Consider the following 26162-nt stretch of genomic DNA (forward strand, 5'->3'; position numbering starts at 1 on the left):
TCTTGGGATACAATTAAATATTTTCTTACTGAAATGGTTGCGAGTGAAAAAACAAATTCTGGAAAATATTTATTATCTATGACGAACAACATAGAGATAAAAGCTTATTTTCTTTTTTTAAAATACGTTTTAAATTTTTTTAACGCATTTAATGCATTCTTTCAAGCGTCAGAAACGAGAATCCATTTATTGCAGCCAAAATCTAAAAACTTTCTTTTCCAAATCTGTCGAAATTTTATAAAAGAAGAATATTTAAAACCATTTTCTTCAAATATTATATTCTCATTAAAAGAAAATCAAAAACCTATTAATGAAATTATTTTGGGATCAGATTGTGAGGAATATCTGAACGAATTAACGTTGAAAGATCACATAAACATAGTTAAAATTGTTCGAGAGAACTGTTTAACATTTTATGTGAGTGCTGCAGAAAAAATTTGTAAAAAGTTACCTATAAATAATGAATTTTTATTAAAGTTACAAGTTTTTCAACCATCTGTAAGTTTATTCGATAATAATAGACAAACATCATTTGATGATGTTTCTCTCGTAGCTAAAACTCTCGGCGGTTTTGATGAAGATGCTTTAAAAAAAGAATGGATTGCATTAGCATCAGACCTTACAGTGGAAGAAAAACAAAATTTTTCTAAATTAAATTTTGACAATATGTGGAAAGCAATTTTACAACATCGGCACACGAATAATGTTCCTAAATATTCCAATTTAACGAATATTATAAATACTATTCGAACGCTTCCGAATTCTAATGCCGATCCTGAGAGAATGTTCTCTCTTTTGAACAATTTAAAAACGAAAACACGTAATAGCTTTTCAACGGTTTCCGTTAATGCTATTTGTGTGTTTAAGTCTGCATTAAAAGCTAGAGGAGAAACAGCTTTAAATATGCTCATTAATGAAAAGCATTTATCTCTTATGTCGGCGGATAAATTATATGCCGCTAATAAAAACAATTTAAATGTCCATGCGGATGCTGACGTAGCAGGCCCTTCCTGCGATAAATAATTTTAAAATAAATTTTTATATACACTTAAAAAATAAGTGTGTAAAGATTTTTAAGTGTGTAAAAATTTTTATATACACTTAAGAAATAAGTGTGTAAAGATATATACACACACACACATATATACACACACACACACACACACACACACACACACACACACACACACACACACACATATATATATATATATATATATATATATATATGTATGTATGTATGTATGTATGTATGTATGTATGTAAGGAAATGTGAAATAATCTTTTGACCTTTTATCAATTAGAAAATTGATTATATTTTATTATTTTATTATAATTTTATTTTTTATTTTTATTTATTATTTATCATTATTTTATTATTTTATTTTAATTTTATTTTTATTATTGTTCATTTGTTAAATTTTTTACATTTCCTTTTTAACGGAAGAGACCACCACCTTCTCGCGGTTTCCGTTGAGCAACAAGATGTACGTCATACATTAATACAAAATAATAATAACAAAATACAACTCTATTAAAATAAATTTAAATATTATTTTATTACAATTATTTTTTTAAAGAAATTTTTTTTTAATAAAAAAGCGTACATATTGGCCAAGAGTGGAGAAATTTAGATAAAAATTGAGATAAAAATATGTTAGATAAAAATTTAGATAAAAATATGTAAAATTTGTTTTTGTATATGTTATATTCTCTTTTTTAAACAACATATAAACTTTTATAAAAAAAAATCAATAGGAAAATATTATGTGTGATAAGTATCGCTGCGATACTTGCAACGATGCAACTTGCATCGCCAGCTCGAGATTTCGAGGATCACATAGCTATTGTATTCAGAGAGATAGATAAGATACAATAGACCTCTCAGGAGAGAAGGGGACAAAAGCTAATCTATCCGTCTTCCTCTGTAAACCGAAGATGACCGAACGTCGAGCGTACACGGATGAGAGCTTATGCCTTAGTGCGCGAAAGTGGTGGGGATACAAATCGTGCCGCCGCTGGACGCAGCGTGTGCAATCTGGTAGCCTTGGTGCCAAAGCAGTTTACACACATTTATCGGCATCGTTGCCATTCAGGTAAAATATTATAAATGTATAAATTTACATGAAAATTATATATATAAAGTGAGTCACTAGAAACTGCCTTCAAAGATATTTTAATATTATATTTTATAACTTTGTAGATTGGGTTGGTAGATCTTCTAACATCCTTAGAAATTAATGCAGATTACATGATTAGTCATTCGGCTGGTGAACTTGGTTGCGCATATGCGGATAAATGTTTAACTATTGAACAAACTATTTTATCGGCATATTTTATTGGTTTGGCCTGTATCGAAGAAAATGTGATTCACAGCTCTATGGCAGTTGTGAATCTTAATTATGAATCCCTCAAAAATATATGTCTAGCAAATATTGAAATAGTGTGTTACAATAGCCAAAACAGTAATATTGTAACTGGACCCATAAGATCCATAAAAGAATTTATTAAAAAATTACAGGTATTATTTATCAATTCAATTTTTAATTAGATTGATCTTTGATTTGTCTTTTTATGAAAATATTCAACTTTAAGAGTTTAAAAAATTAAAAAGAAAATGGCATAAGAGCCAACGCGCGGTAGTTGGAGCGCAGAAAAGCAACAACACTTCTTTCTTTTTTCAATATTAGTTTACTAAAAAACACATTATAATAACAAAAAGCGAACGTTTCGGATCATCTTTTGATCCTTCTTCAGCGCGATGTTAACAATATATATTACAGATAGTGACGCGTTACTTTAAACGAATTTGTTCTCGACGCGTAGGTGACGCTAAATTGCATCCCGCGGAGGTCTAGTAAGCGCTCTGCTTCCAACAGTCAATTACAGTCAACAACAGTCATTAAATATACTATGGTTATGCTATGCGACGTCACAGCAGATCTAACAAATCGAGTAAAAATAATAAAATAAATACCGGAAGATATTACACGTGAATAAGCTTTTTTGCTTAAATTAATAGTTAGAAGCATGGCTCACCAGATTCCACGCTTTTTACAATTAATAATATAGTATGCCGCTGTGCGCCTCATGTCGATTCGAGATTCGATGACGAACTCACGTCAGAACAAATCTCGCGTCGAGAACAAATTCATTTAATGTAACGCGTCACTATCTGTAATATATATTGTTAACATCGCGCTGAAGAAGGATCAAAAGATGATCCGAAATGTTCGCTTTTTGTTATTATAATGTGTTTTTTAATAAACTAATATTGAAAAAAGAAAGAAGTGTTGTTGCTTCTCTGCGCTCCAACTATCGCGCATTGGCTCTTATGCCATTTTCTTTTTAATTTTTTGATTACTTGAGCCAAATCTCTAATTATTAAATTTAAGAGTTTATTTTAATTTGCTTTATATTTGTTTACATTAATTAATTTTATTTTGTCAGATTAATAATATTAACGTGAAAGAAATCTCTTACGATATACCATATCACAGTCATTATCTCACACCCGTGGAAACTCAACTTTTATTTAATTTGAACAAAGTAATACCACAACCGAAAAAGAGAAGTCCAAGATGGATCAGTACTTCTGTACCTTGCATTGAATGGTCCAATACGGCAACGAAATTATCTTCAGCAAACTATCATACGCGTAGTATATTAAATACTGTTCTCTTTAAACAAGCAACGAAGTTAATCCCAAATAACGCCGTAACTATCGAAATTGCACCGGATGGTATTCTGCAACATATTTTGAAGGAATCGTTACATCCAGAAGTGACGAATATCGTATTGACTCAGCGCACTGAAAATGTCATCAATGTAACTATGCGAGGAATTGGAAAACTTTATAATTGTGGCTTACAGCCGCAGATCGTTAACTTATATCCACCAGTGAAATTTCCAGTTAGTCGAGGAACTCCTATGATCTCTTCATCTATCAAGTACATACATACAATGTCAAGAAAGATTTCTCTCTCTCTCTTCCCAAGCCTCCCTCCCTCTCTTGTTCGATCGCTCCCTCGATCCTCCCTTCTCTCGCTCCCTTCCTCCCTCCTTCTTTCACTCTCTTGCTCCCTCCCTCCCTTCATCTCTCCTTTTTTGGACACCCTGTAACAAACAAGATTTTGATGCCGGGTTATATACATTAAAATACATTAAAAACGTACCTATAAATGCATTAAAAACATTAAAATCAAATATTGAAAACATTATTCTTTATAGGTGGGATCATTCTGAAGATTGGTTTGTGGCAACTTATCAATCGCAGAGGTATATACAATCCAATGAAAGACACATCGAAATCAATCTCAGCAATGAGAGCTACGATTATATGATTGATCATGTAATCGATGGAAGAAATTTACTACCAGCGACAGGATATCTTGCGCTTGTTTGGGAAACTATCGGCATGATGGAAGGAAAAACATATACAACTATGCCGATAATATTTCGAGATATAAACTTTATTCGTGTTACTCATTTATCGAATAACATTGTAAAATTGACAATTACGATACAAAAAGGTATTTACATCATTCTTATATTATTCTTGAATAGTAACGTTAAAATCATATGATTTTGTAATTATGTGTAATATCAAAAATATAAAATATTACAGATAGCGGAAAATTTGAAATTATTGAAGGAGATAGCGTTGTAGTAATAGGTACAGTACATACTGTATCGAATCCAGAACAAGAAATGATTCCAAACAATCTATTGCCAGAGAATGATAATGAGGAAGAACATATGACTGCTCGAGACATTTACAAAGAACTAAAATTACGTGGTTATCAGTATAGTGGCTGGTTCCGTGGATTAAAAAGCGCATCTCTTTCATGCAACAAAGGACATATTGCTTGGACAAATAACTGGGTGACGTTTATGGATACTATGCTACAACTGCATATTCTTGGATACGATACTAGGAACTTATATGTTCCTACAAGTATTCAAAAATTAGTAATCGATCCTGCGCTTCACTCATTAAAACTGCGGGACATAGTAACAGAAGATGATAAACGTATGTTCATGGTCAATTAGAAAAAAACTTAATAATTTAAAATTAAATATATAAATACATTAAAAACATTAAAATCAAATATTGAAAACATTATTCTTTTTTATCTACTACATTATTACTAATATAATGGAATCTTTGTGTAATGAAATAATTGATTGAATTGTCTCATTATAGAATTATCAATATGAATATACAAAGAAATAGACGCGATTATATCTGGCGGAATAGAGATTTGAGGCGCTAAAGCTACCGTGATTTCTCGCCGGAAATTAATCCAGGATCCCGTTATTGAAGAACACATATTTGTAGCTCATCATGATCGTGCGAAGATTTCTTTAGGCGAAACGATCCAAATATCGGTGCAGCTTGCGTTGGAAGATCATCAGAACATTAAAATAAAAGCCATTGAATTAGTTGAAGATATCGATAATGTAACTTTGGAAGAATTATCATCTCCGCTGTTAATTAAAGCTTTTAATGATATGCCACTAATACAGGCAAATGTCACTTTATTAACATCATCGAGTCGTTTCAGTCCAGCAGAATTGCCACAAAATGTTACGCTCGCAGATTTAAATGCATCTTTAGATGATAAAGTGTTAATAGCTGTTGGATTCAATCTTTTGACGAAACAAATCTCGTTAGAAAGACTTTTACCACTCATAAGAGAAGGTGGATATCTGTTGACACGCGAAAAGTACAACATAATTAACTATAAATGAAAGTAATTTAATCGACCACACCGGCAAAATTTATTGATGAAAAATTCACAACGTTTCGACCATGGGTTTTGGTCCTTATCAAGTGAACTGAAATTATTACATATAATATAAACAATAAATGAATTACAATAAAATGTGACCAAAAAATGGTTTGGCAATACTTACACGACCTTGTTGAAGTCATGGATTAACAATAAGAGGAAGATCTGTACCGCTAATCAACAACTTATTTTCTTACTTCGATGCAGAAGCCACGATTTAATTCCGTCCCATATTGACAAGTTAAAGGCCAATATCACATTTCATAGCAGCAGCATCAACCGTTCTTTTGAAAAAACCATTAAGAAATTCCGCTATAGATTGCTGAATTTAGAAATTAAAGATCTTAATTTTAACCTAAATTATTTGCGTGCCAGCGTTGAAAGGATCGAAAGAGCACTTAGTGAAGGTTTACCACGAGATCTTGTTCTTAGATTTTTTGAGTTCAATGAACGGAAGTTCTTAAGAATTACCAACAGATTAAAATCTAATTTAAGCAAGAAATTCAACAATTTGACTAATAATAATAAAGCTTTTAATCCTTTCAACAATATCGACACAGCGCGTTGGCTGATTAACATTAGTGGTAAGAATATTCCCGATAGAGTTTCTGAACTTCTGAGTCTTGGTGACAATTTTGGTTTACCGGTACATCAGTCTTTTAAGAACGACCGCATGGGTGTTGTTCTTGAGACTTTGAAGAACTTTGAAATCAATTATAATCGCATCCCCAGGGAAGCCGTTGAAATGATCAGAATTTCGATCGCCAATTCTCTCCAAAAATTCCTTTGTGAGAGGAAGCATATTAGCTCTGTAGACAGATATATTCTTAAGGGATTCTCTCTTTGTAGACAGTTCTTGCGTGATAATGATGATTTGTTTGTCACCAGGGCTGATAAGGGTCAAGTCACAGTAATCATGGACAAAAGTGATTATGTGAGTAAGATGGAGGCTCTTTTGGGTGATCAATGTACTTACAGAAAATTGAATAAGGATCCGATCAGAAAATTAACCAATAGAATTAATACTATTATTAAGTCCTGGCGAAGTAACGATTTAATTAATGAGACTACATATAGAAAATTAAACTCTACTAATGGTAACTTGCCGCGGTGTTATGGTCTGCCTAAGATTCACAAAGCGGGTTTTCCACTACGGATTATTGTGTCATCACTTGGCAGTCCGTTATATAATGTTGCGCAATACATTCACGATATACTACAGATTTCGATTTTGGAACCTAAATCTCACATTAAGGATGGTTGGACTTTTGCCAATAGTTTGAAAGATAAATTTATTAACGATGACGATTTAATGATTTCACTTGATGTTGCTGCACTTTTTACTAATATTCCTAAAGATTTAGTTGTAAATGGTGTTACTAAACGTTGGAATTATATTGCGGCTAACACTAAATTTAACTTGTCTCAGTTTTTATACGCGATTGAAACGGTTTTGGATTCCACTAGTTTTTCGTTTAATGGACAGTTTTACGAACAGATTTTTGGTAGCCCTATGGGGTCTCCCTTGTCACCTATTTTGGCAAATATCGTGATGGATGATCTAGAAACGCATTGCTTAAGTTTATTGAGCTTTGACGTGCCGCTGTATTATAGATATGTTGATGACATTTTTACCATTGTTCCACGCTCAAAAATTGACGAGATTATATCGACTTTCAATGACTATCATCAACGTTTGACATTTACACATGAAACTGAGTATGATTCGCGTATTGGTTTTTTGGACACGACTGTTATTCGCTCGGATGGTCGGCTTTTGACGGATTGGTACAGAAAACCTACTTGTTCTAATAGATACACTAATTTTTATTCCAAACATCCGTTTAAATATAAAATTAACACCATTTATAGCCTTGTTGACCGCGCAATTTTATTATCCGACGTTCGATTTCATTTTAAGAACATCGATATTATTAAACAGATTCTTTCCAACAATTGTTTTCCAACTCAAATTACTAACCGTTACGTTAAAAAAAGACTAGAATTTTTGAAACACCGCGACAATGTAAATATGAATACTGAATGTGATAATGCGACTACATCATGTTACATCTCGTTGCCGTTTGTAGAGAGCTTGAGTGATGAGATTAGTCGCCTTTTTAAAAATGTTGGTCTGAAGGTTGTCTATAATGTACCTAATAAACTGAATTCATTAATTAAACGTGGAAAAGATAGATTGCCTATTAATAACAGGACTGAGGTTGTTTACAAGTTAAACTGTAAAAATTGTAATATGTCATATATTGGCCAAACAAAAAGACATTTAGGCACTCATATCAAAGAACATTGCAACAACATTAAATTGCACGAAAGCAATCTTTCTGTGGTTAGCAAACATAAATTGGAACTTAATCATGACTTCGATTGGTCAACACCGGTTATTCTGCATAATGAGAGACATGTGAGAAAGAGAGAAATTGCTGAAATGTTTTTCATCAAAAAGTCTGACAACACTGTTAACTTACAAAAGGACACTGAAAGTTTAAACGATATTTATGATAGACTAATAAAGGTGGTTTAGTCTTTCTCTTTGTGTTGGATCGAGAGGTCGACATGACTTGACACAGTGATTTCTTTATTTCTCACCACGTATTAGTTACCTAAGATAATGTATGTATATGATTTTTTTCTTCTTTCTCCATTTTTTGGTCACATTTTATTGTAATTCATTTATTGTTTATATTATATGTAATAATTTCAGTTCACTTGATAAGGACCAAAACCCATGGTCGAAACGTTGTGAATTTTTCATCAATAAATTTTGCCGGTGTGGTCGATTAAATTACTTTCATTTATTTTATCTACTGGCGACGTTCAAGAATTTATCATTAATAATTAACTATGAAAAATATTTGCAGCAATATGAATTAAATATTATTCTTGAAAAGCGCACTGATACGGAAGTAATCATACTTTTGAAGAAAAAAGTTGAGATAACAAAAACGACTGTTGTCAATATAGATAATAACAATTTTAATTGGCTCCAAAAATTAAAATTACTTTTGAACGATGAGAATCAACTTGTTAAAGACAGTACCCAATAAGCACAAGTACGTCCTATGTACGTACGACGAACGTACATGCTGGACATAGTGTACATCCATTGGATGTCCATATCAAATACAGTAGATGTCTATAGGACGTCCATTGTATGTCCGTTTGCAACTCCAATGGACATCCATAAGACGTCTTTACTGGACAAACTATGGACAAACTATGGACCTGAAATGGACGAACTATGGATCTAATGAACAAATTTTGGATCTTAAATGAACGAATTATGGACCAAATGGATGAATTTTGGATCTTTTATGGACGAAATTCGAATCTTAATTGGACATACTTCGGACAATTATTACGCATGTATAATTCATAAATAATTAAATAATTGGTAATAATTAATAATAATTGAATAGAAAACTGGAAGAATATTTATTTTTGATTTATATTGTTATTCTGTATGTACACTGGCAAACACTGATCTCTGTTTCCTGAGATAAAAAGGTGAAAATTATTATTACATTTTATTATATGCAATAATTTATTCTCCCCTTTTACCTCAAAAAACGAATCAATATCAGCCAATAAACATTATTACACTTTATATGTTTTACACTATCACATGTATTAATTCATATATATTTTGCATATCAACATTTTATCACAATGGTACTTATATATACTTTCAACTTTACAAGTATCATATATCACATTGTTTTACATATTGCATATCACAATATTTTATTATCAAAATATCTATAAACTAAAACTGATAAACTAAACAAATTTATAAACTAAATGCATAAACTAATATATATACGTGTATGTGTGTGTGTGTGTGTAAACTATAAAGTATATAAACTAAAAGAAAAAAATATTAAATTGGAAGGAACAGCAATATATAAAAATTGAAAAGAATAATAATATTACAATAATAATTAAATTAAAAAATTAATTGTTGTTATTTTCTCCTTGGTTTTTATTCTTATTATTGCTGCGTTCCTTTGCTCTTCTTAACCATTTTTGAATCGCTTCTTCGCAATCTTTATTGGTGGAGTTTGGAATACTCTTTTTAGTAGAACCTGTAATATGTTAAAAACAAATTAACAATTAGAAAATTGTACATAGATAATATATTTATCTAAATTATTTGTTTTATTTGTTATATATTTTTATTTATATTTATTTATTATATATTTTTTAATATTTATTTTTTTATTTTATTTGATAATTATCTTGACGTTTTGATCAGTCTAGTCTCTCATAGTATGATTTTTATTCCTTGATATTATTATAATTAATGCAAATTTAATTTTTAAATAAGTTATTAGTAAGAAACGTGATATTTCTAACAGTGTTTAAAGATTAAACAAAATCTTTTTCTTTTAATGATACATAGAAACTCTTTAATTTCTTACCAACTGATGAAATTTCGTTTTGGTTATTTGACATTGATGAGCAGCAAGTCAAAAAAAGGAAGTCGATGAAATTGTTCAGTAATGAATCATCGAAATCACGCGGTTCACTACGGACTTATATAATAATTTAAATTAAAAATATTTAATAATTATAAAAGCGCAGAAAATTCTGCACTAAGTTCAAAATATATCTAAATATACAAAGTATAATTTGATATGCAAGATGTTCCATTTTAACTTACACAGCAAATATCTCTTGAACAATGTATAAAAATATTTCAGACAAAAGTTGTAAAATTTCGAAGAAGAAAGTTAGTGCTATTAATTTTTTCCTAAAGGGTGAGTTTCTAAGTTATTTGAAAGTCTTTTTTTTAATAAAATTATCTTGTTTTTTTATGTGAATAGATTATTAACGCCTTCTTAACAACTTCTTTCTCCTTCGAAATCCTACAACTTTTGTTTGAAATATTTTTCTCTAAAATATATTGTTTAAGAGATATTTTGCTGTGTATATTAAAAAAATGATATACTCTGTATATATTATTAACTCTCTAATGGAATTTAATAGTGTTATAACTACATATATAATTATAAATATTATAACTAAATATAATTAAATATACAAAGTATAATTTGATATATATATATATATATATATATATTATAGTACAGCGGTTCTTAACCTTTTTTACGATGCGGACCCCTTCTTATCACATTATTTTCAAGCAGCCTCCCAAGTATTAAGTAATGTAAAATTAAGTTTCTTGAAAATAAATTTTCAGAAATTTTCATTTTAGAAAAAAAAATCTGGAAGAATCCGCATTTACCTTAATTTAAAGTTGAAAAACAGCATAAACCAATTATTTGTCTAAACGCAATAATTAAAATTATTAGGACATTTAAAAATGTTATCTATTTTCTATTTTGTAATTGTCCGAATTAAAATATTTTTATTACATGTATTTCTTTTAGTCTTTACTGCTAAAATTTACTCATATACAGAAAGAGTAATGCAAGAAAAAAATGACACGCGACTCACAGACTCACACAATCAAGGACGGCTTATGTCATGCGTCCGTGTACGCGCAACCAAGTGCCGCTCGACCAAACGCACATATACGCCTGAGATAAACGGTTCATATACTTCATGTAATTGTTTTTGCATTACTTTTCCAACGAGGATTACATAAGTTCGTAAACTTTGTGTTTTTTCCGCTATTTCTTCGAGCTTTTGCGGATCCCCTGTGAGGACATCGCGGACCGCCAGAGGTTCACGAACCCCAGGTTAAGAACCGCTGCTATAGTGTATATATCAAATAATACACAATATATTTAGTTATAATACCAACAATGAAAATAACTAACAAAAAAGTCAGTTACAATTGATTCAACAATAATCTTCAATCTAAAACAGTGATTTTAAATAAGTTAAGTTAAAGATAATCTAATAAACTATTTACCAATTATTAAATCGGCTATTTTTAGTTTATTAAATATTTTCTTTGCCCGCCTTCCTAACCAGCTGTAAGTAGCTGCAAGATCATTTGTTATTACCAACTGTAAAGCTCTTTGTATAAAATTATATATGGAATATCCACCAATCTTTGAAAGTTCATTCATCTGCAAAATTCAAAATAAGAATAATATATTAATTAAAACTTTTAACTAATAATATTGTAATATAATGTAAAAAAATATAGCATGTATTTGAAAATAATAGATATTATAAAAAATTACCGCAACGTTAAAATTTTTTTCTAAATTTAGATATTCCTCAACACGAGCTAAATCTTCTTCAGTTCGTGCAGGAAAATCAAACATTTGCAAAAAGGAGATTTCTTCTTGTACTTGATTCACATTATTATTTGCAGCGAGATTATTAATAGATGTAGTTAATTCCTAGAGTGCATCTATGTATTGCCACATATTTGCTTTTAGTATATTTTGTTGACGAATAATCTCTTTGAAATATTTCTCTAGAAAAATGGAATTTATTAATAAATTATTGAACATATGCGCGCGCGTAGTACGTAAATTCGATAATAAGTTTAACAAAAAATATATATAAACTGTAGATTAAATATACAGGCGGGTGTCACTTAATTCGCGCCCACTATTTACATAGTAATATTCCTCATGGAAAACCTTGTCAAAAAGTTCTGAACCTTTTTTTCTATAAAACAATAAAGAAATAATTATTGAGTAAAGTATAGTTAAATAGCGCCGAGCTTTAGCCTGGCGTGTGTTAGTGAGCCGCACACTATTAGACCCGCGGTTCATTGACGCGCATTAAACTAAACCTCAGCGCTGTTTGGTTATATTTTACTCAATAATTATTCCTTTATTATGTTATAGAAAAAAATGGTTCAGAACTTTTTGACAAGATTTTCCATGAGGAATATCACTGTGTAAATAGTGGGTACAAATTAAGTGATATCCTCTATACATACCGCAATTGTATTGTAAATGTAATGGACAACATTTGCATTCATTCATAAATGGCCGGTCATTGCTATTCAAATCTTCGTTATTATCAAAATCTACACATTATAATTTTATATTTTAGACACAGTTAATTATTATGAAAATATATTATAAAAATAATTTGAAAACCATTTGATTTTGAAGTGCCCTTTCGAAATTTCTCAGTATTTGACAATGTGCTAATATTAGTAGCTTCATCATTGCTCTTTTTTTTCGGCTTGGTTTTTATAAAAGTATTGTCTTCTGAAGAAAAAAACAATTGAGGATCAAACTTTAAATGTAAATTTTTGAATTCATAAATTGATTGCTACTGTTTTATTCAAGGGGTGTCTCACTGTCGCAATACATGTACATTTTTCCTGGAATTACTTATGCATTACTTCGAATTACTTCGAATTATTTCGAATTACTTCGAATTACTTTGCATTACTTCGAATTACTTCGCATTACGTTGTATTATTTCGCATTTTACCGCGCTTACGTCTGAAGCAGCATCGATAGCATAGGAATGGGGATGAGTGGGGGTCATTTTGGACGGTACACAGTGTCTGTATGCATGTACGGCCGTTCAGAACCATTCCCACTCACATATTGTCGATGTTAAACTTATAGAAAAGTTCAGTCTACAAGATATTGTATCTCCTGATTATTTGAAGCAACTTCTCCTTTTTACTGGATATGACAATATCATATCAATAAGCAAAATAAACGAAGAAAGACTTTTGCCAAAGAAAAGTTAACTTTATTGTTAACTCCTGAAGAAAAAAGATTTTTTTGGTATATACACGACAAAAGAACAATATTTTGAAATTTTATTTAGGCGTAAAGAATTATTAAATATATTAATTAAAAGTAGTAAAAAGTTTCTTGAATCTACTATTCTTGAAAAAACTCAAGAAAAAAATTTAGAATGTTTATGTGACGTTAGTACACAACATCAAAGCACGTCTAATAAACGTAAATGCTTATAAAGATAGAAATATAAAACGTAATAAAAATAATTTTGATGATACAATTAATACATCTAAAAACAAATCTTATTTAACTGAAGACGATAAATCTAAAGCTGTTAATCATATTAAAAACGTAGTTTCAAATTATATTATTAAATTCCTACATATAATATTAAATTCCTACAAAACATCGATTATGATGAAGCTAAAAAATCACAAACTCTTTCTAACTTAGATAATATTAGCATAGAAATAAAAAATCAAACTGCTTATGTAAATTGCACAGAGTGCAATTTTTTTTCTAAAACATTTACACAAATTGAAAATAATAAATATAAATGGGTTCTTTCAAATTTTAATAAGCATTTTAAAACGCATTTTAAAAATAAAAAGTCAAAATATGGTAAAAAATTCTAATATTTTAAATTTTCTTCAAGTAAATCCAAAATCTAATGTAATAGAAAAAAATATTAATGAACAACCTGATGAATGTAATAATAATGTCGTCATAATTCCGTATGATAATGCACTCAAGAAAATACATGTATGGAAGCTGAAAAATTATCAAGTGTCTCATTATGTTCTTCATCAAGTGTTGATGATTCGATTCAAAAAGAAATTAATTTTATTGAAAATGTATCACAAAGTTCTAATTTCATATGTACTCAACTTTATACGGATGATCAACTAACATCATATAATGCAAGTCTTTTCTTGGATTTTTCCTCGGATTTTTCTAAGAGTGAAATTACTAAGGAGGCAAATCAAAATGACAACAGCAATTCTGATGAAATTATCTAGCTTCCACAAAAAATAACAAATTTTCCAAGCAGATTAGATCGAACAAAGACAAAAAGAAATCTTGTTTTAGATATAAATCAAACAAAAATCACAAACTTTGTTGAAATTTGTGAACGTATCAAACAGCATGTAAATGAATGTGAAATAATTTCTCAAGAGTTTGTTTCCAATTTAAGACTTTTGGATGAGGAAAAATATTATGCTGCCTATTATAATAACACATTCTATATTGGAAGAGTCGTTGAAATATTTGAAAATTCTACAAAAATTAAATTTTTAAAATCCGAATTAGATGTTTATAAATGGCCTAAAGAAACAGATATTCAAATAGTACAAAATGAATACTTATTCTTTGGATCAGTTACTCTAATTGGAACCGAACCGTTTTATTTAAATAGACATGAAAAAATATTAATTGAAAAAAGATACAAAGAATTAAAGAGAATATATAATGATTAACTATACGTAACTCAAATATGTGTACAAATATTTGTATTTTATATGTGTTCATGTTCGTAAATTTAAAATGAAAGATTTTTATTCTAAACTTATATATATATAAGTTTAGAATAAAAATCTTATATATATATATATATATAAGTTTAGAATAAAAATCTTTTATTTTAAATTTACGAACATGAACACATAAAATACAAATAAAATTAATACAGATCGGAATAAAATCATTAATGATTTTATAAATTATAATATTTAGTTATACATATATTTTTTAATTATTCATGTATATATTTATTTTATATATATATATATATATATATATATATATATATAAAATAAATATATACATGAATAATTAAAATATATATATATATATATATATATATATAAAATAAATATATACATGAATAATTAAAAAATATATGTATAACTAAATATTATAATTTATAAAATCATTAATGATTTTATTCCGATCTGTACTAATTTTATTTGTATTTTATGTGTTCATGTTCGTAAGTTTAAAATAAAAGATTTTTTTTTAATTAATAATTGGAACAAAGTTTAAAATAAGACATTTTTTTAAATTTATAATATGTATATTTTGCAAAATAAACAATTATAAATAAATATATTTGCATTACATAGAATTACTTTATATTTCATGGAATTGTTTCGTATTACGTCGCATTACTTAGAGTACATGGTGCATTACATGGAATTACTTGAAATTACCTGATAATTCGCAATACATGTACAAATTTTTAGTCAGTGAGACACCCCTTGGTTTTATTTTATTTATAAAATTTTTATAAAATTTCTTTAATATATCAGATAGATAAATGTATACAAACCGTTTGTTGGTTTCATACGTGGAGGAGTCGGTAATTTAGTGGCGAATTGGTTGTCATTGTTATTATCGTCTGACGACGATAAATTACTCTCTTCAAATGAGGAGCCATACGTTTTTATTGTGATTTTCCTTTTAGACACGGCTAATCTACCGCTGACATCAGAATTTATATCAGAAGAATATTCTGCTTTACGACATTTCTCTTTTGCTATTGAATAATTGTCTGAAACAAAATAACAAGTGACATATAACGTAACAAGATACAATAAATAATTTTTTTATTAAAATATAATAAGTAGTATATATTTACCGAAAGTTCCATGTCTTAGAATCCGAACAGGATATGAGGGCCAACAAGTTTTTGGTTCTTCGTGATTTCTAATTGCTGCAGTTATTTTATCAAATGGAAGCGATGGCCAATAACACTTATTGTTAATTAACCAACTAGATGGAACCGCTTCTACGGTATCCTCGTCCGTGAAAATGACGATTGTCCACGTTTTTGCCATATTTTTCTACACATTCTCAACAATTTGTACATAACTGGATGCATCCAGAAGTACGACCTTGAAGTGAGCGGTCGTACTTCTGGATGGACCCAATAATTCCAGATCACAATAATTCCGAATATTATAAATGTAGAATCATACCATCAATAAAATTTATTTCACAAAAGAATAATTAATATATTTTTATTATTTTATATTCATAATTTAATATTAATATTTTTATTAATAATTTGTCAATTTTAATTACAAAATATTATAAATAGAATTAACATTACTTAAATATAAAATATAAAATTCAATCGACATTACTTAAATAATATTAAATTAAAATTTTTTAATATGTAAAAATAAAATCATAATCCGATCATAAAGAGTGAAGTAAAGGAAAAACAACAAATTTATCTTTAAATTGTAATCTGACACATTTATGCAATATTTCATTAATATTCCACCTTTGGAGATTCTTACTAATATTTTCCACTAAATGTATACCTAAATCAGAAGATTTACATAGTTCATTATAAAAATCTGTTATTGATTCATATTTATTTCCTATTATTACTGCATTTTCACTGTCTATACTAGCAATATTTTTAATTAAAATGATGTCACCATTGCTTAATCTACAACAATTATCTGGTTCTTTTATTTTCAAAGTAAAATTAGGAAACACTATTTTTTCCCACTGACTTCTATATAAATTTCGATCTAAAGGGCCATTATTATGTTTATTTAATAATTCGGGTTCGATATTCAATTTATTTTCTTTGTTTAATTCCACGAAGTTTTCTTCATGTATACGATTTATTATTTGTTGTAACGGTTTATCTTTTTTACGAATATATCCTTTTATTTTTTGCATATGATTTTCGAAGGGGTAGGCACTGTAATTTTGTAAAACACCAAATTTTTTTACATCCTCATATACATGTAACAAATTATGTATATTAATTGTACAATTGTCTTTACCATACAAAATGATAAAAGATTTTACAAAATAATTAAAAAGAGAATTAGCATAATCTAAATGTTTAATATGAGGAGATGATAAAATAGTTACAGCAACATTCAAACACATGAAATTGAGATAAATGTCATGACTGAGAACAGATTTTAAAACTACAGGCCCTGTGTATAGTAAAAATTGCCTGAATTCTGTTGCCTTCTACCTTCTACTTTCTTGTAACGATCTCGGTTTACGATTGAATTCCAATGGAATATTTTTAACTTGATTTATTAATAAATCAGAAATTTGTGAAATTTGTGTATGAGAAAATTTTGTTGGTGGTTTACCAAAACACCACAAATGTACTAAAGTTCTTGTAACGCCCAGATCAATTAAATGCATTGGCTCTACAGGAAAATCATTAATCATATTTAAATCTTTAATTAATTCAAGATCTGAAATTTTTAAATTTACATGATGTTCTTCTTGAGTTTTTGATCTAAATTCAAAATCGGTTCTATCACGAAATTTTCTTAAACTCGAAAAACAAACTCTACCATTAATATAATTCCCCTCAATATGACATTTTGTACACGAATAATAACCAGTATGACCTTTAGTAAATTTAATAAACGCCTTAGCAGGCGTATCACATATGAAACCTTTAATTTTAAAAGGATAGTTAGATTCATTTATTGTTATACCATGCGTTGATAAATCGATAGCTTCATTGATAAAATCTTTTAGAAATACATTTGCATCATTTGGTTTTGTTTCTCCGTGATATATGCCTACAATACCTACTTTACAACGATTTTCAACTAAACTGCATAATATTGGCCACAACTGTTGATTTGAACTTTTAAAAAGAGGTAAGCCATCAATATTTATATAAACTTCTACTTGTTGTAAATTTTTTAAAGTTATAAATGAAAAAAGTTTCTGAACGCAATTATTTAAACCGAAATGAAAATAATGTCCTGGTTCAACAATTTTTAAAGCTATTTTTCTAGGAGTTTTCATTAATACGCGAGCATCCGAAGGCAAATCATTATGTTTTGACTTTAAAATACCTAATAATTCATTCAGAGCAATATGAGTAATTTTATTTTTCAGAGCCCAAGTAGCTAATTGAGATGCTAACGAAGATTCATTAGCTGTATTATTGAAATTTTTATTACTAATTAATTCATCGTTATTCAAAGTATTTTCATTATTCGAATCATTGTTGTTATCAGATTCATCATTATCTGAGTCAAAATTTTCTATATCATCTATATTGTTATCTATATTGTTATCTATATTATCTGCTATATTGTTATCTATATTACCTATATATCTATTATCTATATTATTATCTATGTTATCAATCTCAATAGTGATACCTATATACCTATTATCTATATTATTATCTATGTTATCAATCTCAATAGTGAAATCATTATCCAATTCAATGTGACCATCAATGCATGGTGTTGTAATAAATTCTTTATTAATATCATTATTTTTATTTAAAAATTGAGCAAAATCATCAGATTTAATTAAATTTATTGAAATATCTGTACAGGCTTTTGCGCGCCTGTAATATTTAGTAGAAATTTTAGGCATACTTACTTTTTATTTTCTGTATAACAGTCTCTAGTGCAATCTCCCAAAACCTGGTGGTCTTGCGCTCCAGAATTAAAACTCTATAAAATAAAAAATGTCTTAATTTATATTTAAAAGTACTTATTCTAAAGAATATAGAAAATAAGAATGTGTTCATGATGCATTTGTATTTTAAACTTTCATATTTTAAGTCTATGTGCTAACAATAAATTAAATTAATATTTTATTTATATGACAATACATATTTTTTATCAAGCAAGAATAGAGTTTAAGGAGCCTATTCTGTAACTTTTAACAATGTTGTTATGCATTACTGCACAGATTTTGTGTATCATATAATAGCTGCGCAATGATACACAACAACATATCATTAAAATATAGAATAGATTCCTAAGTGTACAGTATTTATTTATTTGCTTATCGTAATTATAATCTCTTTTAAAAATATAAATATATTATGAAATAGTTCTGCTTTGATATTGAATCTATTCAAAAATCATCGTTGGCTGAGATGTATTCACATAAGCTAAACACTGCCACATTTTTGAAATTAATTTATATTTTTAAACATTTTTATTGACATTTTTGTTAATAGTAATAATTATAAGCTAACAAAATCAATAATATACTAGATATATATCAAGCATTTTTCAGATTTTTACATATATTGTATCAAAATTACATATTCTCAATAAAAATACAATATAACAGTAACATATAACATTATAATGTTATAATTTCGTATTCAATAATATGTAACTGCAATGTAATGTGTCTTGTTTATAACAGTTACATTTGTTGAGTAGGAAATTATAACATTAATATATTATATATGTTGTTAGAGTATGATATTTTACTGATGAGAATATGTATATGATTTTGATTCAGCACAGAAATCTAAAATATGCATACATATATAAGATATATAATTCATTTTGTTAGCTTGTCATAATTACTATAACAAAAAATGTCAATAAAATTATCTATCCTAACAGCACATTGTGAATATTTCTCCATCAATGATGACTTATTTCAAACAGAATCAATATTATCGAAGCAGAATTACATCTTTGTTTTAAAATAAATTATAATCACGATAAGCAAATGAATAAATAGTACTGTACACTTAATTGTATTCTATTCTTGTTTGATAACAAGAAATACATGTATCAATAAAATACCAAATTTTTAGGTTATAAAATTGCCCAAATAATTTTTACAAATACGTGTAAAACACATGTACTACACAATTATACATATACTTACAGTTTTAATTCTTGTATCCGTACAGTCGTATCCTCTCTATTTTGTAGCCGTTAAAACGGCTGATTGATTATAATACTTCACTGAATCTCACGATTGGAATCCAAACGTTCACTTTCAGGAAATAGCGGTAATCGAGCATCGATCAACGTGTCGCGCGTGTCGCGCGCTGTGACGACGATCGATATTATTGGCTCTGCCATTTGTAATATTATTTTCTTTTTTACCATTGGCTATGCAACTCGTGAACTAAATATGAATCGTGCATTACACACAATAATTGTTAGTGTTAATTTTTTGATCACAAATGCAAACAATGAATTTTATGTAATACTTATTATCATGTAATACTTATTATTTATTATAATATTACAGATGAATTACGATAAAGAATTTGTAAATTTTCATCCTTTTTGGAACAAAAATGAATAATCCAAAACAAGTCCATGTACGAACATCCATTGGACGTATAGTATATATCCATAAATTAATTATATAAAGTGGATTTCAAATGGATGTCCACTGGATGTACATTTATTATTAGACAATGTACGTACTTATATGGACGTACAATGGACAACTGTTTTATGTCCATGGATATATGATCGTAAAATGGACGTAAAATGAATGTCCATAAGATGTACTGTGCTATTTGGGTAGAATCATAATTGTTGGAGAAAAAGACTTTGAGTGCGGTTTGCTAGGCTTCATTAACTGTTTGAGGAAAGAGTTAGGCGGCGAATTTGTTAGAGGTGTACTTATTCAAGATCAGAAGGCTCCTAAATTCTCTTTACAAAATCCCTTTTATATGCAACAATTGCAAAAAGACATGACTATTCATGTTTTGCGCTCTAATAAAATCTGGGGATCTTACAGGCATTTACAATTACCGCGTCCAGAAGCTCAACTTGTACCTTCCGCTTATGTTTGTCAAATGGTATATACATATTTTTGCGAAGATTTGCAAAGTTTTTTTAATAGTATATAAATACTCTCTATATGTATACATGCGCAATAATAGATAAATCTGCATAAAAGGGAACCATGCTCGTATTACTTTGACCTTGACATATGTTGTCAAGGTCATCCTCCTGAGTAATAGTCAAAAGGTTTTAGCCGTCGGTCGTTGTTTGTTAAAAAGTTATTAACGAAGAAAGTCAAGATCAAAATACGAGCGGGATCTCCTTTTATGCAAGTTTACCTAATAATAATTATATTTTTGTTTTCTGTAATGTATAAATTCACTATTTAAAATTTTACTTTACATATAGTATGTCACATATAATAAAATATTTTCTTATATTTTATAGGTTCGTGGTGATTTAAGTACATTTTGTTGGACGGAAAACGAAATATTTGATTCTCAGCTCGAAGATTTGATACGTATAGTTTATTCGTCTATTAATTTCAGAGATGTAATGTTAGCTACTGCGAAATTAAATTCATTGCCGAACGCAATGTCGCAAGAACGATTTCAAAGTATATCTCTTGGATTGGAATATGTAGGATTCGATACCAATGGACGTCGCGTAATGGGACTTCGTGATAACAAGTAAATATTATTATTATTCAAGCAATCATTATATAAAATATCATTGATCAATTGATCAATCATCAATTAATTAATATTGCTTTTTCTAGATGTATAGCAAACATCGTTGTAAAAGACAAAGATTTATGTTGGAACATACCTGATACATGGACATTTGAAGATGCTACAATCCCATGCTGCTACAATCCCATGCGTTTATAGCACGTGTTACTTGGCTTTATATATTTATGGGAAGATGAAGAAAGGCGATAAAATACTTATACATTCCGGTACTGGAGGCATTGGACAAGCAGCTATCCACCTAGCTCTTAACGAGAGATGCGAGGTGTTTACTACTGTAAGTACAACTGAAAAGCGAGAATTTATTAAGAGAACGTTTCCGACTATTATGGATAAGTATATTGGAAATTCTCGAGACATCAGTTTCGAACAAATGATAATGTTGCAAACAAACGGTCACGGCGTGGATATCGTGTTAAATTCGTTGGCAGAAGAAAAACTAATCGCGTCCGTTCGTTGTCTAGCACGAAATGGTCGTTTCCTGGAGATTGGCAAATTCGATCTTGTTTCTAACAATCCTCTAGATATGATTATGTTTCAAAAAGGTATTAGTTTTCATGGAATTCTATTAGAAAATATATTTCTGGGTTATCACAAGCATAAATCTTTATTATCCAAAATGATGGCTAACGGTTTGAAAAATTGGATCATTAAACCACTTCAGGTGAAAGTTTTTCCAAAATCAGAAATTGAAGCGGCTTTTAGTTACATGTCAAGTGGGAAACATATAGGAAAGGTATGTTAATAATATAACTATTTTACAATATTTATAAACGGTATTACAACAATTTGAAATATTATAATATTACTCTCGACGTCTCTCTAATATATAAATATATATTTTTAGATAATTTTAAAAATTCAGGAGGAAGATCAATCTTTGAACGAACTTGTTGTCGCACATCGTTGTTACTATTGTCTCAGTGATAGAAGCTATATTATATTAGGAGGTCTAGGTGGATTCGGTTTGGAGTTAACTGATTGGCTAATACTACGAGGCGCTAAAAACGTCGTGCTGATTTCGCGAACTGGGATAAAAAATGGTTATCAGCGCATGAAATTTCAATTGTGGAGATCCTACGGTGTAAATGTGATTATTATCAAAAATATCGATACCGCCAACCGTGATGATTGCGAACACCTTTTGCGAACTGCGGAAAAGATAGCACCGGTGGATGCAATATTCAACCTGGCCGTAGTGCTGAAGGATAACATTTTGGAAAATCAAACCATCAATACCTTTGCGGAATCCTTCAAATCGAAGGCCTGGGCGACGCAAATGTTGGACGAGCTGTCCAGAAAAATCTGTCCTAAACTACGGCAGTTTGTAGTGTTCTTTTCCGTCTCTTGCGGTAGAGGAAACGCTGGACAAACTAATTATGGCATGGCTAATTCCGTCATGGAGAGAGTGTGTGAGAAAAGGGCGAAGGATGGATTACCTGGACTGGCGATTCAGTGGGGAGCTATAGGTGACGTAGGTCTTGTCGCTGATATGCAAGAAGAGGATAAGGAACTCGTTATCGGCGGTACTTTGCAACAAAAGATATCTAGCTGCCTTAATGAACTCGATACATTTTTACTTCAAAACCGGCCAGTCGTAAGTAGCATGATTGTAGCCGAGAAGAAAGTAGAATCTTCCAGATTTGACAATATGATGGAAACTGTTGCTAATATTTTAAGTAAGTATTCGCATGCAGACTATTTCATGTGTGTTAAACTATTTCTTGCATAAGATATAGTAAATCTAATATATTTTATATTTACAGATGTAAAGGACATGAAAAAGATAAGCCAAAATACATCTTTATCTGAGCTTGGAATGGATTCTATGATGGTTGTGGAAATTAAGCAAATCCTGGAACGAGAATTTGATATCTTTTTTACTGTGCAAGAAATACGGAATCTTACTTTCGCAAAACTTAATGAGATTTCCAATGCAAACACTGGTGATAATAATACGCAAATTGAAAATTTAATCGATAGAAAACCAAATATTGCGAAATTATTCGGTATTATAAAGGACAAAGATTTTATGACGAAAGTTTGTTTAGATATCTTTAAAAAAGAAGAAAGTACGATCCAAGTATTTCTTATACCGGGAATCGATGGCTGTGTAACTGTATTTAATCACTTGGCATCAAGCGTTAAATTTTCCATGACATCGTTGCAATGTAACACAAACAATATTAACGCTATTAACACACTATCGGAGACGGTTGACTATCTTCTTGAGGTATCGCAATTGTAATTTTTGTGTTTTTGATTGAAAAATTGTTTTTTATTAAAATTTAAAATCGTAAGACAGACATAAAATTTGCTGAATTATTTTAATAATATTTTTATAGCACATATCCTCAAGATTAAAAGATAGAAGAAATTTTGTAATGGTAGGATATTCTTTCGGATCTATTATCGCAATTGAATTAACAAGAAAATTGGAAACTATGAATTTTAAAGGACGACTTGTACTTATCGATGGCGCTCCGGATCAAGTGCAAATAATGTACGAACATTATATGTCAAATTCTAGCGACATAGAACTTCAAAATGACGTTTTAATTACTATTATGGAAATTTATAAAGCAGGATCCAGTGAAAAGGTAAAATCTCCTTTCTTATATAAACAAAAATAATTTCTAGTTACAAATATTATTCCTATATCAGTCTTATATTTTAAACATCTTATGATTCTTACATTTTTATCATTTATTCAATAATCATTTGAAAACAATCAAAATTAAAAGTCTAACTTTTTGCGGCTCGGACTATTTCTAATATTTCTTTTCAGCAAGTTCACGTACAATTCATCTATTTTCTCTTATTGTAAATAGTCATAAATTATTATGTCAAATTAAACTCGATATAGTACTAGTTGGAACAAAAAATAACGTTAAGTTAGATTTGACATAAAACCGAAAAAGGTTAAAAATCTGTAAAAGGTTTGAAAAATCATTTAAAACGGAATATATAAATTCGACAGGTTCTACAGGAATTGAAGAAATATAAAACTTGGAAGGAGCGCTTTAATATTTTTGCCAGACATTTTTTAGCAATAAATACATTACTTTCACCCATAAATCTGAACACGTTGTGTACAACAGTGTATAAACATTTAATCATTGCTCGACAATATAATCCTTCTACATTACCGCGTATTAAATCACCCATAGTGTTGCTAAAAGCTACATTGTCACATGTACATATGATTGAAGAGGATTATGGTCTGCACAAGGTATTTCGGAGAAAGTTTTGTTAAGATGTATATTTAATAAATTAAATTTAACAATACTTTTCGTTTAACGAAATATATATAATATTTAAGATAACTCAAAACAAAGTGGAGGTACATTATATCGAAGGTAATCACTTGACGATCTTGAGAAACGAGAAAGTGGCAGCTGTGATTAATGAGAGACACTATGATCATATTAAATGATTCACTGATATTAAAATTAGAGAATTTAAATGATTTTTAGGAAATCGTCTACGGGCAATTAAGGACATATTTGTATGAAATATTTTGTGACATTTTATCAATAAAAATAACATTCTATTGATAATATTGTTGCGTCCCTGGATTATCGATCCCTGAGCGCCTACTTTCCTGTGATCTCCCATACATCATCGACAAAAGGGCTGTTTATTGACAACCGGCGTGCTGTTGTTTTCCGGCACCATATTTGAGTCCGAAGCCAGCTGTCGGGCTGAGCGGACACGTTTCGATCCGCGGCTTATAAATTTCGTTAATCTGTGTTCTCTGAGTTCTGCGTTGTGTTCATTAAAGTTCTTGAGTTCTTAACAACCGAGTTCTTATTTACGAGTGCGCGAGCGAGTACGCGGATACCGATCCTTGTGTCGCGCGCGTTCAATAAATATCGCTCCGCGGGCGCAACATTTTGGGGGCTCGTCCGGGATAAACGGACACGCAGTGTTTTCTTCGTGCGATGGCAACGCTAGCCGCAAAGAGGAGGAGGCGCGAGCAATCCGAGCCGCCGTCGGAACCGAGAGCGACGGAATCGGCGGCGTCGGAGTCGGCGGCGTCGGAGACGGCGAGGGCAACGGAGACGACGGCTCTGCAGACCGTTCTGCTTGAGATGCGGCGTATGCGCGAGGAGCAGGCGCGGCGAGAAGAAGAAATCGCCGCAACGCTTCGCCGGCAGGATGAGGAGCTGCAGCTTCTGCGGGGGAGCCGGTCTCAGCCACAGCTAAGTCCTTCCAATAATAGAGCTTGCGGGGATGTATCGAATAATGATTTTCGTGCGAGAACGGGCTTCAAATTGAAGCCCGATATTTTTGATGGGAAAGTTCCGCTGCGGAAGTTCCTCTCCCAATTTCTTTTGATCGCGCGCGCAAATAATTGGGATGATTCGACGAAAACGATTGTTTTGGCCGCGAGTCTAAGGGGAAAAGCGCGAACGGTCTTAGAAAACGTGGAGAATTTTG

The 26162-nt window shown here is 30.0% G+C and overlaps 1 protein-coding gene and 1 pseudogene across 7 annotated transcripts; one reads left to right on the plus strand and one right to left on the minus strand.

Annotated features, from left to right (window-relative positions):
- Nucleotides 1–2203: 2203 nt before the first annotated feature.
- On the plus strand, nt 2204–25247 carry LOC145962503 (fatty acid synthase-like; annotated as a pseudogene). The gene is made up of 14 exons (XR_014435870.1): nt 2204–2521; nt 3451–3950; nt 4231–4532; nt 4628–5032; nt 5207–5736; nt 8648–8849; nt 20746–21044; nt 21418–21659; nt 21749–22455; nt 22567–23398; nt 23486–23952; nt 24065–24319; nt 24700–24951; nt 25042–25247. The product of XR_014435870.1 is annotated as a fatty acid synthase-like (transcript).
- On the minus strand, nt 9438–20406 carry LOC145962501 (uncharacterized). 6 transcript variants are annotated; one of them, XM_083083586.1, is made up of 6 exons: nt 12848–13006; nt 12685–12774; nt 11972–12210; nt 11695–11854; nt 10235–10348; nt 9438–9898 (listed from the first exon to the last, which is right to left on the minus strand). In XM_083083586.1, the coding sequence occupies exons 3-6, from the start codon at nt 12053–12055 to the stop codon at nt 9768–9770; spliced, it is 489 nt and encodes a 162-aa protein (XP_082939712.1). In that variant the 5' UTR covers nt 12056–12210; nt 12685–12774; nt 12848–13006; the 3' UTR covers nt 9438–9767. The 6 variants fall into 6 exon arrangements, 5 of the variants coding, with proteins under 5 accessions (XP_082939712.1, XP_082939710.1, XP_082939709.1 ...); XM_083083584.1 differs by lacking the exons at nt 10235–10348; nt 11695–11854; nt 11972–12210; nt 12685–12774; nt 12848–13006 and adding exons at nt 15783–16004; nt 16092–16305; nt 18851–18924; nt 20111–20406; XM_083083583.1 differs by lacking the exons at nt 10235–10348; nt 11695–11854; nt 11972–12210; nt 12685–12774; nt 12848–13006 and adding exons at nt 15783–16004; nt 16092–16296; nt 18851–18924; nt 20111–20404.
- Nucleotides 25248–26162: the final 915 nt, after the last annotated feature.

The sequence above is a fragment of the Camponotus vicinus genome, unplaced genomic scaffold (genome assembly GCF_025532165.1).
Source record: "Camponotus vicinus isolate PSW18456_S1 unplaced genomic scaffold, iyCamVici1.0 SCAF_12, whole genome shotgun sequence".
Taxonomy (NCBI): domain Eukaryota; kingdom Metazoa; phylum Arthropoda; class Insecta; order Hymenoptera; family Formicidae; genus Camponotus; species Camponotus vicinus.

What these genes read in the sequence shown, in the direction of transcription:
- LOC145962501 (XM_083083584.1), bottom strand. Translation starts at nt 16,290, where the DNA reads ATGGCAAAAACGTGGACAATCGTCATTTTCACGGACGAGGATACCGTA. An exon ending in TCTAAGACATGGAACTTTCG is followed by an intron (nt 16,005 to 16,091) that starts GTAAATATATAC and finishes ATTTTGTTTCAG; the next exon opens with ACAATTATTCAATAGCAAAA. An exon ending in ACGTATGAAACCAACAAACG is followed by an intron (nt 9,899 to 15,782) that starts GTTTGTATACAT and finishes AACATATTACAG; the next exon opens with GTTCTACTAAAAAGAGTATT.